This window comes from Mucor velutinosus, assembly GCF_035048745.1.
Source record: "Mucor velutinosus strain NIH1002 chromosome Unknown tig00000093, whole genome shotgun sequence".
In the NCBI taxonomy this organism is placed as follows: Eukaryota; Fungi; Mucoromycota; class Mucoromycetes; order Mucorales; family Mucoraceae; genus Mucor; species Mucor velutinosus.
In genome coordinates, this window is record NW_027041907.1 from 786947 (window position 1) to 805195 (window position 18249).

The following is an 18249-nucleotide window of genomic DNA, read 5'->3' on the forward strand; positions in this document are numbered from 1 at the left end:
CTAGGTTTGAACAGAATTCGACCTAAAACTACGGCGTAGTGGGTTGTGTTGCCAGAAGAGTCAATAAATTACACTTCTGTCTGGTGATCTAGAAATGTTCTGCATTGTACCGAACTCATTTTGCAAGTAATATACGCATTTATTATAGTTCTAAGGTTCAGACCTTGTTTTTTGAAATGCGCGATTACAGTAATCTTGACACTTGCCCGTCAATAATATTATGTAGATTTGAAGCTAATGTCTTGCTCGGACTGAATTAGATGCTCAACAGATTAGCAGGTTACTTTTGATACTCGTCCACAACAAGGATGCCATATGTAGACGTAAAATTAGACTTGGAGCCTATTCACAATGGTGGACACTCATAATTCGGGAGAAATGATAGCTCATGTCTAACACGCTGAGTCGCTGTCAGCACAATGAGGGGAATGAAGGGGAGTAATAAACAACGCAATTTTGTATCAAATTTGAGCAAATAGAGGCCCGTGATATGTACAATTTCTATGATACAAGAGACGACATCCACAGACTGTATTAAAATCGGGTTGGAATGGCTTCACAGAGCTACACTGCCGAAATGGCAAATTATCCAAAATCGATCACTCAAACGCTATCTTTTGCTATGGTAGTGGCGCATATAAGTTTTCTGTCGTACACCAACATTAGTCAATATACACCCTGGATTTATTTTATAGATTTGAGCGACTTATGGACGCTTCTCTGCCGTTGGTATTAACGAAAAACGTAGTTTTGCCATGGCAAACTCCATTTTTGAAAGAATGCATCATAGTAGGTATCCTAACGAGATCTCATTTTGTAGAGCAAACACATGAAAGAAACATTTAACTAATAGAAAAGAAGCCCGGTTGAATTGGTAGTTGTAAAAATACTACTAGTGTCGAAACGTCGAAACACTGCTGGCTTTTTGTATTGGATATTACTTTACACTTTATTCGCTCAATCATTTGACGACCAATACAGCTGTGTAATTTGAGGCTTTATAAGACTAATTTCACGGAAAAAAAGAATAAAAAAACAATAACGTCAATTTGATAAAGGCAGCAGGTTTATTATCAAACTAACAGATGTAAAGTAAACTGAAGTCTCTCTACTGGCCAGGTAGATGATTCTTCTTATATATTATAACAATGGATAAAAGTTCTATTAATTAGATTGACAAATAAGTCAACTCAGATCAACTAATGTCTAATCATGCTAAAAGACAACTCCAGCAAGCTAATCATGATTTAGCTCTGTCTGGATGAATAATTAGACTCTCATCCGAAGTACTCTGATCTATCCTTTCTATAAGGATAATTAATATCGATCTAGTAGCATGTATACGATAGGTACAGTCTGCTTAGTCTATATTAATAGTAAATATCTGAGTGTATATCGCTAAGCATACATCTTTAGCATGTATCTGGATATATGGCATGTCTATAGCATATCGTATGCATGTCTCATATATAGTACAAGTCTGTAGTACATAAAGTATCTGTAGCTAGTATCACGGATATAAGCATGTGTCTTATAGCGTGGATCATGAAGTGCACATCTGAAGCAACAAGCTCATATTGCATTAATCTTGGTGCCTATCCAGATATGGTAAACATCCGTAGTCAATGTCGGAATACAAGTATAAGTCTATAGTGCCATCCATGTCCGTGGTGCCATCTATAGCCTATATCTTATATAGTATGAATATCATAGTACTAGCGTATCTGAAGTCCATATCTTCTTATAGTATAAATCGATATCGTACATCTAATCCAGTGTACATAGAGTTTATATCTAAATCAGGTAACTGGATGAACTGTTGGAATGCAGATCATAGTGGATGTATTCCACAAATCATTTTCTAAAATCACCGATTTCTTCAACAACCATGCTACCTACGCAAATTTGGTTTGCAGTTTTGAGCTTCTGATTGAGTCGGGGTTTCAAATTCAAGTCCGAAACGAGTAGCGGAGTTACAAAACTTTAGCTGGGCTGCAAAAAATTCCTTATAAGGATGAACTTGTGGCTAGCCCTGATAATGATTTCGCTGGATCTCCAGGACGTATAATTGAGCAATGTTTTTTGAATCCGATATCAATTTTCACAAAGAAATATTTTTGAGAAGATTCGACGAACTGAAATGGATGTTGCCTTGAGGCAAAACTGACCGCGATGTTTAGATTACTTCTTGGATGCTGTGTAATAACATTTGGTCATTTTGTTGATCAACTCAACACTTTTATAACGTGCAGTGTGGTTGACTTTGCTAGACTCAATTGCTGATGGGCTCTATAGTTGTTTAAATTCCAAATATTTGCCATTTCACTTCTTCAAGCTATACAAGCTTTTTTTGTTTGCTTGTTTGATTAATAAGTATCTGCTTAAATTAGATCTGATGTCTCCCTAGCTTAGCACAAATCGTGTGATATCATTTTTATGGCAATTTTATGAATAGGGTATCACTGCAGAGTTTTTGACATCAGTAACGACTTGCAAATGAAATGGAGAGTGCAGGCATCGACCTTGTAGATTGCTTGATAGTAAAATTTTCTTCGAAGATTATCGAATCAAATAACGCAGTTGAATGTCTGCAATCATACTTGGTAGACTACCGTTCGCTAGGTTATCTCAAGGGTTGAATACAGTGATCTTACAATTGCTCAATTGTACAAGTCCTCGGTTGCATCTCTTATGCTATCAGCAAGCCTTGAATGATGTACCGAGTAGATATATGGAATCTCAACAAAATCTACTTGCACAAGGTAGGTAACATTTATAGCACTTTTACTACATCACACACAGACAGAATTTTGCTCGCCATGAATTTCTCAAATTGACACTGTAATACATATCGCTTTTGAACTGTGGCCCCACATCAGATATAAATGACATGTTGTAGTATATATATATATGATTTATTCGTCATGTACATGTTAATGAATATGGGTATTGAGCGTACTTGTTGCGTTTTAGTTCACTTGTTTGTAGGACTGAAGTTGAGTCTTTTTGTGTTCTAGCACCTTTAATTCTTCAGCTAAAAGGGCCTCTTGCTCCTCTTTTGTATATTGCAATCCAGGTAGAGAATCAAGCACTTGTTTTGCATTTTCAAACTTTTCCTCAAGTTGAGCAACAGATTTTCCAACAGCATCAGAGTTATTTCCAGTTAAAATGAGTTCAATGATTTGATTAAAATCTTCTACAAAAGAGAAGTCTGATTTTTTGAACGATATCGTGCTTGTGATTGCGTCTTTTTGAGGAGATTCCATTTCGCAATGTTGTGATGAAAAAGTTATATATTAGAATAAAGCGTGTTCTGTGGGAGCGTTTACAGATTAGTTGAGGGAAGGGTTAGGGAACAACTATGTTTCCGTGTGACGCCCTTTGTTGCGCCGAAGCGAGGATGTATGATGTGCATCACAGCGTTCATTTCCGAGAAATTTGCTTGTCAAATTTAGGAATGATTTGCGCAATTAAACGCATCTGCAGTAAAATGCGCATTGATAAGTATATCTGATTCAAGCAAAATTGACTCAAACAATGAAACACAAAAGGGCATAAAACAAGGAGACTCCTTGAAATGAGTCAATCAATTCTCTGCCAAAGAAAGAGCATTTGGATAGTAGAGCAGAACACATCTCGATATTAGAGAATGGAATCCAATCATCCGCAGAGTCAATTATTAAAATGTATCATGACGATGCCCAAAAAAAAGGAGCATAATATCTCCTCATTTTACTGTCTAAATCAGGAACGATAGCTCAAATCGCAAAACTGCCTCGTTTTTCAAATATCTGATTTGAGTTATTTTCTGAGGGGAAACGAGAGCAGCACAATAAACCAAACTTGATAACTTTCTACAGTTATAAAATAAGGGTTGTATACGCTTATCCGTTCTACTCTGCCTCTCTCTCTTTTCTACATCTTCTCATTCAATAAGTCACTGTATTTACATACAAAACCCCTTAAAACTGTTTAATAATTATTTACTCATACACATTTATATATACGCACACACGCTTCTATATACAATAACACACTCGACCCTCTTTTTTTTCTTTTGCTTTCTCCTCTCTTTCGTCTCATTCATATCATGATTGTCATTGATAACATAAAGTACGCTTGTCAAAGTAAGTCAAGTTTTTGTATCGATGTATGCTGTAGATGACTCATTTCTTGCCCCAATGTTGAACTTGAAATTTCCAGAATGCATCAAGGTAAGACGACGACAGATATTTACCGAGTGACCCACATATATTCAACCATGCGCAGGGCCATAGATCTTCTCGTTGCGATCATACTGAAAGACATTTGGTGATAGTCAAGAGAAAAGGAAGACCAATCAGTCAATGCGATGAATGTCGAGAACAGCGGCTAAAGAGACACATTCATCAGAAATGTGTATGTCCTAAACTGTCTAGCAAGAAAAAATACCTCACAAACCCAACATCCAATGCCACTAAAACCCTAAATACCTCACGCCACATCATGTCAATTGAAGCACTGCTATTATCTTGATTGATAAAATTGCACAAAATCAAATCTCTCTCTCTCTCTCTCGTTACAAACGACATGGCAAATCCATCAAGTCACAGCATAGCCGTAAACGTCACAGTTGCAAGAAGAAAATCTTGTTGCCAACATGAACGCGTTTTGACAAAATGAAAACAGTAGTCTTTCATTCTCTCTTTCTCTTTCTCTTTCTCTTTCTCTCTCTTTATATACCTATCCTTTGATATTCATTTCTTATAAATAAACCCATCTTACAAGAGAAAATTATAACAGATGTGTATGTTTGAAACAGAGGCCAATTTAATCAACATTTGAACTGACTTGATATCATGTAGCTTTCAGCTTTAACAATCAAAACAAGCCGGCCACTGGAGGATTTGGAGGATTTGGAGCTTCCAGTATGTCGCAATGATACACTTCAATTGAACGTCTAATCATTAAACGATTTGAATATAGCTCCTGCTGCTACTGGCGCTCCTGCTGCTGGTACCACTGGATTTACATTTGGTAGCTCCACCGCGCCTGCTGCCAATACCACTGGCACTTTAGGTGGATTTGGTGCTCCAGCTGCTTCTACTGCCCCTGTTACAGGTGGATTTGGTGGATTTGGCGCTGCTGCTGCTACTCCAGCTGCTGCCCCTGCAACATCTGCGTTTGGTGGATTTGGATCATCTAACACTACTCCTGCAACATCTGCTCCTGCAACTGGAGGCTTTGGTGGATTTGGCGCTGCCGCTGCTCCTGCTACTGGTGGATTTAGTGGATTTGGTACACCTGCAGCAACTTCAACTACTTCAGCTCCTGCTGCTTCCACTACTGGATTCGGTAGCCTCGGTGGATTCGGTACATCTGCTGCTTCCACAACTTCCGCGCCTGCAACAACTTCAACCAGTGGATTTGGTGGATTTGGTGCTGCTGCCTCTGCTCCTGCCAGCATTTCCACAACACCTGCTCCTGCTGCTACTGGCTTTGGTGGATTTGGCGCTGCCGCTAAGCCTGCTACTGGTGGATTTGGTGGATTCGGTGCTGCTGCTTCCACTCCTGCTAGTACACCTGCTACATCTGCTCCTGCTGCTACTGGGTTCGGTGGATTCGGTGCTACTGCTGCCTCTGCCACTGCCAGCACGCCTGCTTCTGGTTTTGGTACACCAGCTCCCACATCTGCAGCTGCCACTGCTTCTACTGGCCTTACAGGTCTCGGTGGATTCGGTTCAGCTACTGCTGCTAAACCTACACTTTCATTCGGTGCTTCCGCAGCCGCGTCTACTCCTTCAACCACAGCTTCTACAACAACTCCCTCTCTCGGTGGATTTGGTGGATTTGGACAAAAGTCAACTGGTAAGGATACAGAGATAAAAATGGATATAGAGCCATTATATTGATGCTGGGTTAACTTAGCTGCTACCACGACATCCACCACTGCCAACGCTGCCAGCACTACTCCAGCAACATCAGCACTCGGCACAGGCACCTCCACTCTCACTACACAACCTGCTGTCTCAGCTAAGCCAGTCTCTGTGCCTACACCATCTACATTAAAGAACAAATCCATGGAAGATATTCTCAACTTGTGGACAAAGGAATTAGAGAAGCAAACCAAGGATTTCCACAAGCAAGCCAACCAGGTTGCTCAATGGGATCAACAGTTGATTGAAAATGGCAGCAAGGTAATTTGGTTGTATCAGCTGGCTACTATGGGATACTAATGATATGTCCTAGATTTCCACCCTGCATGAGAATGTGACTAAAGTTGAAGTGACCCAGCGTGAAATTGATCAAAATTTGAGCTATATCAACGCACAACAAGAGGAATTGAACCTTATTCTTGACAACTACGAGAAGCAAATCAAGGACATCTTTGACGAATCCAATCTGCAGCAACCAATGCAAGCTGCTGATGAGCAAAGAGAAAAGGCATATGGTTTAGCTGAGAGCCTCAACTCCCAATTGGACGATGTCAACAGAAACTTGAATGTCATGGTTGAGGAGATCAACAAGATGGGCAACGCCAAGCAAGCTACCAGCAGCGATGATGATGATGTTGTCTCTCAAATTGTTCAAATTCTCAACTCCCATTTATCATCCTTGCAATGGATTGATACTCACTCTATTCAATTGCAAAACAAGATCCAAGAAGTGTCCAAGTTGCAAGAGGAAGTCGTCAGAGATCAAGAGCCCTCTTTGCGTAGATAATTCAAACATCCCCCTATATTCTAAATTACACACAAAACACTACCACACTCGCACACACTCACACTCACACTCACACATTTGTATAGCTTTTTAATAAAGATTTGAAAAAAAAACACATGTAGATTTTATTTTTAATGCCCAATTTCGAACAAAGCCTTCTTGAGTTCCTCACTCTCATGATCAAATCTCAAACCAGTTTGAAAAGCTTCAGCAGCTTCTTCAACTCTACCGAGACCAACCAAAGCTTTACCTTTTCTAAACCATCCTTTGCTCCATTCACGTTTTAAACGAGTGACCATTTCCGCATCAACATATGCATCCACGTAGTTTTGAAGTGACAAGTGAGCAGCAGATCTGTTGCTGAGAACAGGAGCCAATTCTTCCCGAACATATTGGAAAGCCAAAGGTTCCCAAAGTGGGCGAGACCAAGATAGATCGACAGCCATGGTATAAAAGCGAATAGATTCTGTATAGTTGTTTTGCTTGAAGTATTTGTTGCCTTCTTCCTTGAGTCTGGTGACTTGAGCATTGCGAGTGGGATTAGGCGCGTTAGGGGGTGGTAAGTCCTTTACGTGCTTTAAAGTAGCAGCCAGCAAATTGTGTTCTGTCCAGTCCACTTGACATTTGTTGCACTTTTCGAGTCCATGATCTTTGCATAAAATCTTGTCTCCATCATTGGAAACACTCACTTCTGGTTGTAAATAGGTGGTAGCCATACTGTTATTGTGATAAAGAAGAAGAAGAGAGTGTTTTTCTGTGAACAATCAGTTGAGAAAACATAGTGTGATCAAACACTCATTGAAGAAGCGCGCATAAAACGTCACTGATTCCCTTGCTCATTTTGTAGCTGTTCATCTCTTTATCAACCACTTAAAATATGCCAATTCATGAGGTACAAAAATATACAACTGTATATTTATTGAGCATAGTCATTCACAAAAGCTTCATTAGACCGAAAGAGACAGTTTGATTGATCGAGCCAACAAGGTTTGATCTGAAAAGAAAGATTTGCTGTCAAATATTTTATTCAAATCTTGACAGGAAAAATGCTTGGTCCAATTTTTAGATTCGCCCATCAAATACCAAAAGTAAGCACGAGTGCCATCCATGTGTGATTCAATAGTAACTCACCTTTGCATAGCCAGCAATTGGACCTAGTGATTGATTACTACTCTGTGGATGATTTGCCCCGAGAACTCCACGAATGGACATTTCAATTAGTGAAAACAAACCTGCAGGACATGTAAGCTTATAGTAAGAATCGCAGTTTTGACAGGTTTAATTCATTGCTATCTCAGGTATGAAAGATCAAAAGATGGATGGGATGAAGAAGAAAAGAGAAAAGAAATGCTGGCACCTCAAGCTCGTTATTTGATTGCTCGATCAGCGATAGATCCCAATGATATCAAAGGGTTTTTACACTTTCAAATGGTGCAGGAGGAGACTATGGATGATGATATTATGGCAAATTGTGCATATTGGTAATGATTGAGGCTTGTTGTAGAAAGAACCGTGTGCTTAGATTTGTTGCAGCTACGAGATTCAAATAACTGAAAGTGCCAGAGGCCAAGGCCTAGGCGAACATATGATGAATTTATTGAGCCAGATTGGATCCTACTGGAAAATGGATAAAGTGATGTTGACAGTTTTCAAAGGTAATGCTGCGGACGAATCGATACAGTAGCTGTGAGCTGATGCGATGTACATATAGCAAATGAAGGCGCATTCAAATTTTACATGAAAAAACTAGGGTAGGGAAGTGCACTCTATTGAAGGATAGCAGACAACTAACTTGGAATTGTGGTAGATTTGAGCTTGATGAAATATCCCCTGGTGCCTGCTTGCCACTATACAAAGCGAGGAAATTTGATTATGAATTGCTGAGCAAGCCATGTATTTGAATAAATATAATTTTATTGTACAGATTAAATAAGATTTATAAAGTAAGGAACTTTTCAATAGTGTCATGAACGGATTCCCATCGAGTGGACAAAACATTATGAGCTTGTTCAGGGTAAATGGCAAGCTGGGCCTTGGGGAGAAGCTGCTTGACTAGTTCAGGGTAATAAGGGCAAGTCTAAATAAGCGGGAAATATTAGTTTCAATTCAGCTGTAAGCACTATTGACACTTACTGTATCACGATCACCCCACACAACCAAGACATCCCTGTCTTGCTGACCCAATTTCTTGAATTTACCATGCAAACCAGTCAATGGATATGCTACAACGGTACCAGCAAATGCACGGATGAAGCCAGGATGGTGAGCGAATTGATAGGTGGCCACAGTGCTGATTTTCTTGCCTTGATCCAAGGTCTCTTGAGGATAGTTGGTCAGCTTGGATTTGGTAGAATTAGCGAATTCTTGGACATTTTTCAGCAGAAAATCACGGAAAACAGGTTGATTGATGATGAGTTGGTATACAAAGGGCAATCTGATGATTCTGGAGATCAACGGCATGTCAGTCTTACTGTTCATGATACCAGCAGGAGCAATGAGCACTGCTTTATCGACCATTTCAGGATAGTAGTTGGCGAATGACACAGCTGTAGCACCACCAAGGGAGACACCGACCACATCACACTTAGTCCAGCCTACCTTTTGCAGGAGCATAGCTAATTGAGAGGTATACAAAGCTTCGTCATAGGTAGCATTGGGTGCCTGAGTATAGCCTCTTCCCCAGGTATCATAGACCAATACATAGTGGCCTTTGTCAGCCAAGAATCTAGCCAATCTATCCCACACAACGGAACCAGTCGAGATACCGTGGACCAAGACGACCTTCTTACCTTGTGGATTACCAAACAACCAATAATGCATTCTGGCTACAGGCAATTCCACATCATGACCACCAGGATAGAAATCAGGAGTGTAGACATCATGCGGTGCAACAATCATGGAATCCAATGTCTGTTTGCGCTTGCTTAATGTGTAGATAATAGTAGTAAGCAAAGCAATGCCTGCCCATCGAAGTGTAGTCAAGATAACTCCCATATTGTACTAAAAGTTTGAAAGAAAGATGTTGAATTTCTCAATGGAAGGAAATCTGAAAGGGGTATTTATATCTTTTTTGTCTAGGCAGAAATGGATTTACCGGATGTTGCATTGCACACATTAATGTGAGCATCCAAATCAGTAGCACAAATTGAATGCATCGAGCTCTATATGAGGCTATGGGTGTATCCGTTTGTTGGCTTTATTGTTGCTATCCGCTGCTACACCTGCTCTGCTAAAACATTTCACACAGCAGCAAACCCACACTAAATGATTACACTTCAAGTGTTACACTGGGGCCATTGCGCTTAACACATGTCTTTAAATAATCGATAGGCATACGATTACAGGACATAAATATGTGTGCAATTGTGTTTCTCTGTCCATTTGAATGTAGGAACCTCGTATAGCTCTTCATACTTACTACAATGCAATTCGTATCCAAGTATATATTCTATTTTCACTGATCTGATAGGCTACCATAATAGGTAAAACACCGCACAATAGCTTGGAAGAACGGCCATTTTTACCCATATTTGGAGGATTATTACTGCTTACATTTCCATACTACAGAAGAAGCAAAAATCGATTTTCTGCTATGGTTATGGTTTAGCCGTACAGTTAGTGGAAGGCTCATGATAAATACGTGTGTATGCGCATTTTCACTAAAGATACTTGGTTGTTGACAAGATTGCATTGCGTAAAGTAACTGTTGCGCAAATGCAATGACAATACATATCATTCAAGGGATTCTACTATTATATTACATTAAGACAGTAAGAAGGGTTTTATCTACAAACTTTATTCCAAATAATATACACGGTTATATCATTGCTTGTATACTATATACAAATAATCTACTTTGTTTGTAATTCACCGTGTTTGGTGAATGTTGCACCAAATCCTTGTATTTTTTTCTTCTCATCATTACAGCATTTGTGTAAATATCAAGGTGCCTTTTTGCTATTAAGCCGTGTCTATAGCTGATCGTCTACCTGGAATTGTGGCCCATTGTTTACGTCGATCAAAGAAATATAGCTAATGAGAGATACATATTGGGTGCAAGACGATGCGTATGTTATATGCATGCATATAACCAATCTGCTGTGTCCTTCATGGATGTTATATACTTGTTAAGCATGTGTATCATACATGTTATTTATGATACAAAAATAACATGCGTTAGAAATGATGACAAGAAGAATAGTCATCATTTGGTATCTCTCTGATTTAAAGGGGTGCCGTTTTGGCTATTAGATTCCCGTCATGATTTGCGTGTTTTCAGTCATATAAAATCAAAAAATAACGCAATGCCAAACACAGGGCAGTACATTGCAATGGCATTTTGCTTAGAACTCTGTCTAATTGGCGCGATTTTACATCCTAAATGTCCTTTTTCTAATGGATATACCGTATTATTCTTGACCTCACATTGATTTAAATCTCAAGAAAACAAGGTTGTGCTCTACTCAAATGACTAAAAAGACCTATCATTGTCAATGGATCTTGGGCCCAAAACTTCGCCCGTAGAATCGTTGTTGCTGAAGACTTACAGGCCATGTTTAACAAGAAGCAGGGCGCTTATTTTGTCAAAATTTAAGCTTGAGAGCACTCAATACGACAGCTTCGTTCAACTCGATTATGTGACAAACGTGGCAAGAGAAGTATTGAATTCTTCAAGGACGACAACAGAACCACCATGAAAACAAAACAAAAAAGAGATTGAATTAGGTCAATTCAGTTTTTTCAATCTATTAGATAATAGAGACATAAAACAGATTGACCTTGTGAAGAACAAAGTCTTGAACAATTAATAACTCCATGTATATGTAGTATACTATCAATAAATATTATGTATTCTTCCGTAACATGAAAGCGTTAAATAGAGCCACAAGCTTTCAATGGTTGATGATATTGCCTAACGCTCGCTCCGATCGTTGCTATAGGGTAATTTCCATACAGAGAACAAGAACATCATGAGTCATCATATCCTTTCAAAATTTTAAAAAATTGTGTGCCGTACAAGGTGAGTAAAAGCTACCAGCAAAGTCGGCAATGGGGAGGGGGGTTTTGGAGGAAGAACATAACGCGTCTAATTCAATACTTGATAGCATTGATTTATAGGGTATTTTTACCGTAGCGAAGCAAAGGTGCAAAGCCATGGTAATAAGGCGTCTAATCCAACACTTGGTAACATTGATCTATACGAGGGCTTAATCGCAGCGAAGCGAAGATGCAAAACCATAGTATTCAAGCAGCAAATTCGGGGTTTCACTTCCATTGCTAATAAGCTTACTAGCAACATAGCGCATCAAAATCTGCAAGAACCAGCTTTACCAAAATCGATATGCCTCTATTCGAAATAAGAATTGCTCAAGCTACAGAACTGCCTTTCCAGTAAATTGCAGATACCAAAGAAGTGATTTATGCCATGTAAATAAAAGCTATAAAGCAATACATAGCCAAAATTGACAGTTTTCAAGCCTTCATATCTTGACATGTAGACCTTTATGAGCCACCGGAATGATGCCAAACAATTGCATTTTAGTAGTAGTAACTTCCTGACATCTTTGCTCAACTTTTTGGGCCAAAAAAAAAGACCAAAAATCGACCAAAAAGCATGAGGGGTACCTCATGATTTCCATCGAAATTCAAATAATCGCATTTTTCATCTTGAAAATGAAAACTTTTACTATGGTACATATTGAATCAAAATGTTTCTCTCGATCCAAAGCAACGTCCGAAACCACTTTTATGAGGTTTTTATATGCAAACTTTCGACATTTTGGCCAAAAACCTTATTTCATATTTTTTGGAATTGCTCATTAAGTTCATTCAAAACATTTATTTTACTTGGCATCATTGGAAGCGCCTTGAAAAGTACTCCAAGAGTGTGTGTTTTTTTTTTTTTTTTTTTTTTTTTTTTTTTTTTTTTTTTAAGGAAGATTATTGTTTTGTTAATAAAATTCTTTGTTTAAAGTCCTATTAACGTACCCGAAGTGGGGAAGAGGATAGTAAGACTGGATATAAAGTGCTTTGCTATAGAAGTGCGTGAACGTTGTCTTGTGAATCTAAAGTATATAGTGCCCTGTCTATGCAGAGCATGACTTGGAGGGGTTCAAAATGAAAGGAGTCGAAGATGGATCTGTAATGGCAGCTCCAAATTGCTTGAAGAATGCAAGAAAATACTTGGTACGTGGTGAGAGTGGGGTAGGGTGAAGATGTTGAGACTGTAAGGGGGGAGCGAAGGAGGAGAAGTTCTTGAAATTGCTCATAAGTGGGAGATTGCAGACCTGGGTCTATGTATGTGGAGAGTGCTTGGGACCAGACAGTGTATTTGATGGGACAGGAAAAGAGAAAGTGCGTTGTCGTTTCTATGTTGGTAGCTCTAGAAGGGCAGATCGTGCAATGAGGAGCGAATTTATCAGACATACGAAGGTGTAGGAGTTACTCCAAGAGTGTATTAGGAAGCATCGGGTGATTATCACAATTTATATAGTCCAATATCATAAAATACATTAACGAAGTCGAAAAAAGACAAAATCTATCCAATCTTGAGCAGAAAAATAAACTGAGTTTGAATTGATTTTGGCGGCGGCTTGCTGTTGGCTGACCTAAATGCCCTTCTGTTGATAACAATGATGATTGCGATGCTGATTAAATGGGGATCATGGAATTGAAAGAACAATTGCTTGGACCAAATACTTTTTTGGGGGGAGATTTTCCTCATGAAGGTGTCTTTTGCGATGACAATATCTCAAAAGTCGCTTTAGATCTTACACAAGTCCTGTATTTACTTATGACCAGCTTTATGTCGCCATCTTATTATTAAGAGCATCAGCAGCAGCGAATGATATGACAATTCTACTATCAGAAAATGGCGATTGTGATGTACGAATGCTGCATAAAACTTGAAATTTCTTTCATACTGTCACAATAATAGGTTTCGTTTGATATCAGTGTAAGCAAAAAGGATGCTGAGGGAGATACCTCCTCTCCTCCTGGTGGCTCTAATATAACCTTTCTTTTACTAATATTTGGTTGTTTAAAACCTACCTGATATACCAAAATTTTATTATATCTGATTTAAAATGTCTTTAGCGAGAGCCCACAGGGCGACGCCGTCATTGAGCGTAGCGAGATTGACTGGTTAGCGTTGCTATACCAAGAAACTGGCTCATTGTTCTTGTAAAGGTTTTCCATTGAGACAACAAACCCTCAAGTATAAATACAACCATAGTGTTATCTGCATTTCTTTTAACTGTGTACTTATCTTGAAAATAGAATGAAACTAACCACCATCAGCACTACCTTTCTTATATTACTGTCCATCAAGTACAGCCAACAACAAGAGCAGCAATTGCGACCATTGAATGAAGAGCTTGGAGCCATCTCTCGAATTTCATTAGATCATGGAATGTCAGTTTATGTCAATTTTACACAAGCACGCAGGGAATTGGTTTACAGCACATGGTTCAACAATCCAGAAAACTATCCTTATTGGGAGAACGCTCTCTGCCTGGCCATCGTTATCGGTACTCCTGGCTTGACTGGTCAAGATCATTATGAAAATCGATGTGGGTTCCTTCCTTCTTTTGATGCTTCTGGACGCAAAAATGTCTTTGGTTCATTTGGAGAAACTTGCATTAAGGATCAAATACCAATGGATCCATGCAGAGACAAGATCAAAATCAGCAACAATTGCGGCAGCATCATGAACCTCATTCCTCAATACGAGTCCTTGGCTTCCACTCGCTACCGCGGTCTTCATCGAATCACCAGCAGTCGTCTCAATATTACGGATGACATCAAGCTGAATCCAGACTGGTACAAATCCATCCATAGCCAATCCATACTCATTGCCTATACTGATCAAGCTGATATTCACTCTCAATGGCGCCAGAAGATTGCATGTAGCAACATTGAATTAGGAAATGGTACTGTCGAGGATTTCGATGTATTTCCTCGATATGACGATGGAAGCTATGATTTCAGTTACTTTCCATCACTAGGTAGTTTGAATCAGATAAGTGCTCCTATACTATTATGGGCCGTATTCTTGGTACTTTTTGCCATGTTTATAATTTAAGAATAAAGCATTGATACATACTTTGAACTGAGTTGAACTGTCAAATGCTTTCAGAATCAAATGATAATCCTTTACTGTACCCTTCATAACTTGAAACGGTCTACCTGAAATCTATCTGAACTATTTGGCTCAAAAGAGACATTGATGTCCACATACTATAGTCATCATCCATAATACAAATGAGCATAGTAGCCATAGGTATGTTTATTTCTGAGATTATACCATGTAAAGTGCATCATATCTTGAATAAAGTACCTAAATTTACACCATCAGGAAGTTCTCAATTTCCTCATTGACAGATTTCCATTTCGTGATCACCGCATCGTGCCCCTGGTCCTTCAAAACTACTAATTTCGCTTGAGGAATGAGTTTTTGTGCCTCTTCGCTATGATAGAATGGGACAGTCTAGAATCAACACTGTCAGTTTATGCAGCATTGTCTGCAAGCCTGTTGGCAACATACCGTGTCTTTATCACCCCAAATTATCAGAACGGGTTTATTCTTTAGCTGTCCAATCTTCTGGTATCTCTTGGCTAAACCTGTAAAGGAAAAGTCAACTACAGTACCCAAGAAAGCTCTGAAAAAGCCAGGATGATGCGCAAATTGGTAGGTGGCAATGTCAGTGATCTTTGCAATTGTTGCTTCGGTATCTTGATCCAAACCAGTTTGAGCCAGTCGAGTCGATTTAGCAAATCGCTGTATTGCAGCCACTATCAGGGGACGAACATAGGGTTGATTCACGATAAAATCATGAACAAACGGCAGTTTGACAACTTTTGAAATCATTGGCATGTCCTCGACTTTAAATAGGCCCGCTGGAGCTAGCAAGACTAGTTTATTCACCATTTCTGGGTAAAATGATGTGAAACTGCTGGCTATTCCACCTCCCAAACTGGTACCAATGACATCGGCTCTATCCCATCCAACTTTTTGTAAGAGCATGGCAAGCTGTGATGTATATAGCGCTTCGTCATATTTGGCTGCAGGCGCTTGCGAATAACCACGACCCCAAAGGTCGTACACAAGAACATGATGTCCATTGTCAGCCTTTGCTTCCAAAATGAGTCTCCATTGCTTATCATGTTTACATGGCCAACTTACCAAATCCCGAGCGAGTTTATCATAGATAGCAGAACCAGTTGAGATACCATGAATCAATACGACGCGGTTTCCATCCTCATTACCAAACTTCCAATATCTCATTGTGCCCTGAGGTAATTCCAAATCGGTGCCATTGGGATAGAAATCAGGCAGAAAGGGGCCAGGAGGACCATCGGCCAATGAGCCTAATGTTGTCTGACGTTTGCTACTTGTCACTAGGTAAGATGTGATAACAGCTAGTCCAGCCCACTTTAATGTATTTAACAACATGTTTTTGTAAAGAGATAAAGGAGTGGTTGTATTCTCGGTTGCTGAAATCAAAACTAATGCTAAATTTTCCCATCTTGTGATGGTGATACAGATTAGCATGATATTGCTTGTTCATTGTTACCTTTGGACAACATGCACACATCTCACATATAAATAGGCCATGTCATGAATAGCCTAACAAACACTATAACCACATTGACTGTCATGCTTCTCTCGAGGTCCATTCGTACATTTTTATTTTCATTGCTCGTCTACGTACAAGCCAGTCATCAATACAACCTGGGGGCGAAGGCCGAGGTTCAGTTAGATCATGGCATGTCAATCATCACCTATTTTTCACAGCAAACAGCAGATGACGTGGCATACGAGATATGGTTTAACAATCCAACAAACTTTCCTTACTGGGAGAATTCACTCTGCTTGGCTGTTATTGCTGGTACACCAGCTCTGAATGACCCAAGCACTGAGCGCTGCTCTTTCCTTCCTGTCTTTGATGAAGCCGGTAACAAGAATCCCTATGAGACATCAGGTGAAGACTGCATCCAGGAGCAAATCACTATCAATCCGTGCAGAGACAAGATTCAGCTGAACAGAAAGGCTGATTGTGGTGGCAAACTCAATCTTTTACCTCAATATTATTTTCTGGATGACACGCGTTACACTGGTTTGACAATGCTAACAACAAAAAAGTACCGCAAGACTTGGCTGAATCCAGATCATAACGACTCCATCTATCGACAATCCGTGCTTGTATCTTACACGGACAGAAACAATTCTATGGCCGAATGGGGGCAATTGTTGAAATGTCAAGACATCAATCTAGGATATGGTCCATTGAACGACTTTACGTTCTACCCTATCAAAAGCGATCATACCTATGATACTAGCAAATTCTTATCTAAAGCTGTTCTGGTGCAAATTAACATGTCTGTCATAGTCAGCGCAGTTGTGTTTACATTGATAAAGTGTTTTACTAATTAAACCGCATGAAGAATGGCTACATGCAGTGGTGTGTCTTTTTCCACAATCGACATCAACTAAAGAGTACATGATATTTCCAAATTTTGACTGTGCATTGGTTAAAACTGTGCTATTCGGATGCTCCCAGATCTTTGCGAAGAACCACACGCATAGTTCCATGAAGTGTTTGATATTATTTATAGCATTTGAATAAAGCGTGATTTTTTAATGCATTATATGCTATGTTGCTTGCGATGCTAATTATACATTTTGCATTTGAATTCGCAACGAGGTAATCAATTCAGAGCGACCAAGTCGACAATATACTAAAACTCACTACAAAAGTAGAGAAATAGCGACCAGAATAGGCTGCAGTCTTTGCTTACTTGCCAATTCTCTTCTCATTAGCTTCACAAACACTGCTTACACTCAAGATTTAGAGTGGCATTGATCTCGACAACAGCCGCCGCCAATATTAATTTAAGCACCGCTTTACATTTGCTCCAGACTGGGTAGATTTGATGAGATTCGACTCATCTTCAGCTTATTTGCGAAATTTGACTATGTAAAATGGAATGATTACCCCATCATTCCTAATGCATTATTGGAGTACTTTTCAAGACGCATCGAATGGTGCTAATTAAAAGGTACGTTTTGAACAAACTTACGGAGCTATTTCAGAAAATATGAAATGTGGTTTTTGAGGAAAAGGTAGAGATTTTGCATATCAAAGTTCCACAAAAGCAATTTCAAGGGTTGCCCTCAATCCATAGAAACATTTTGACTTAATACATGCTATAGTAAAAGTCTTCATTTTTGTGGTTAAAAACGCAATCGTTTGATATTTGATGAAAATCATGAGGTATCCCTCATGCTTTTGGGTCAATTTTTGGTGATGTTTTTCTTACCCCAAAAAAGTTGAGGAAAGGTATCAGGATATGACTACTAGTCGAGAGCAGTTGTTTGGTGCTACTCTGGCGGTCTAAAACTGCTTCTAGCGCAAGGAAACATTGCTCGAATACATCCAAATTTCGCTGGGATTTTCATATATTTGAATCGCTAGACACAATGCAGGCGTACGATGCATCTATATTTGAGTTCTTCTCGTTAATACAGATATGGAGTATTCGACA

At 39.3% G+C, this 18249-nt stretch overlaps 8 protein-coding genes across 8 annotated transcripts; 4 read left to right on the forward strand and 4 right to left on the reverse strand.

Annotated features, from left to right (window-relative positions):
- Window positions 1-2969: 2969 nt before the first annotated feature.
- On the reverse strand, window positions 2970-3266 carry ATC70_001994 (Methylmalonate-semialdehyde dehydrogenase (CoA acylating); the record flags this gene model as incomplete). Its single annotated transcript, XM_064821379.1, has 1 exon — window positions 2970-3266. The coding sequence occupies one exon, from the start codon at window positions 3264-3266 to the stop codon at window positions 2970-2972; it is 297 nt and encodes a 98-aa protein (XP_064681065.1).
- A 1516-nt stretch (window positions 3267-4782) lies between these two features.
- ATC70_001995 (uncharacterized protein) lies at window positions 4783-6702 on the forward strand (the record flags this gene model as incomplete). The annotated part of the gene is made up of 5 exons (XM_064821380.1): window positions 4783-4786; window positions 4845-4907; window positions 4966-5847; window positions 5908-6176; window positions 6229-6702. The coding sequence occupies 5 exons, from the start codon at window positions 4783-4785 to the stop codon at window positions 6700-6702; spliced, it is 1692 nt and encodes a 563-aa protein (XP_064681066.1).
- A 131-nt stretch (window positions 6703-6833) lies between these two features.
- GGA2_1 (ARF-binding protein) lies at window positions 6834-7418 on the reverse strand (the record flags this gene model as incomplete). The annotated part of the gene is made up of 1 exon (XM_064821381.1): window positions 6834-7418. One exon carries the CDS (start codon window positions 7416-7418, stop codon window positions 6834-6836), a length of 585 nt encoding a protein of 194 aa, XP_064681067.1.
- A 330-nt stretch (window positions 7419-7748) lies between these two features.
- On the forward strand, window positions 7749-8603 carry ATC70_001997 (Ubiquitin-like domain-containing protein; the record flags this gene model as incomplete). The annotated part of the gene is made up of 6 exons (XM_064821382.1): window positions 7749-7790; window positions 7848-7945; window positions 8001-8183; window positions 8236-8357; window positions 8414-8453; window positions 8510-8603. The coding sequence occupies 6 exons, from the start codon at window positions 7749-7751 to the stop codon at window positions 8601-8603; spliced, it is 579 nt and encodes a 192-aa protein (XP_064681068.1).
- A 35-nt stretch (window positions 8604-8638) lies between these two features.
- Window positions 8639-9696, reverse strand: ATC70_001998 (uncharacterized protein; the record flags this gene model as incomplete). Its single annotated transcript, XM_064821383.1, has 2 exons — window positions 8639-8779; window positions 8836-9696. The coding sequence occupies 2 exons, from the start codon at window positions 9694-9696 to the stop codon at window positions 8639-8641; spliced, it is 1002 nt and encodes a 333-aa protein (XP_064681069.1).
- A 4285-nt stretch (window positions 9697-13981) lies between these two features.
- On the forward strand, window positions 13982-14785 carry RSM19 (mitochondrial ribosomal small subunit component; the record flags this gene model as incomplete). Its single annotated transcript, XM_064821384.1, has 1 exon — window positions 13982-14785. One exon carries the CDS (start codon window positions 13982-13984, stop codon window positions 14783-14785), a length of 804 nt encoding a protein of 267 aa, XP_064681070.1.
- Window positions 14786-15046: 261 nt separating this feature from the next.
- Window positions 15047-16156, reverse strand: LYS2 (large subunit of alpha-aminoadipate reductase; the record flags this gene model as incomplete). The annotated part of the gene is made up of 3 exons (XM_064821385.1): window positions 15047-15190; window positions 15248-15832; window positions 15887-16156. 3 exons carry the CDS (start codon window positions 16154-16156, stop codon window positions 15047-15049), a joined length of 999 nt encoding a protein of 332 aa, XP_064681071.1.
- A 204-nt stretch (window positions 16157-16360) lies between these two features.
- On the forward strand, window positions 16361-17137 carry ATC70_002001 (uncharacterized protein; the record flags this gene model as incomplete). The annotated part of the gene is made up of 1 exon (XM_064821386.1): window positions 16361-17137. One exon carries the CDS (start codon window positions 16361-16363, stop codon window positions 17135-17137), a length of 777 nt encoding a protein of 258 aa, XP_064681072.1.
- Window positions 17138-18249: the final 1112 nt, after the last annotated feature.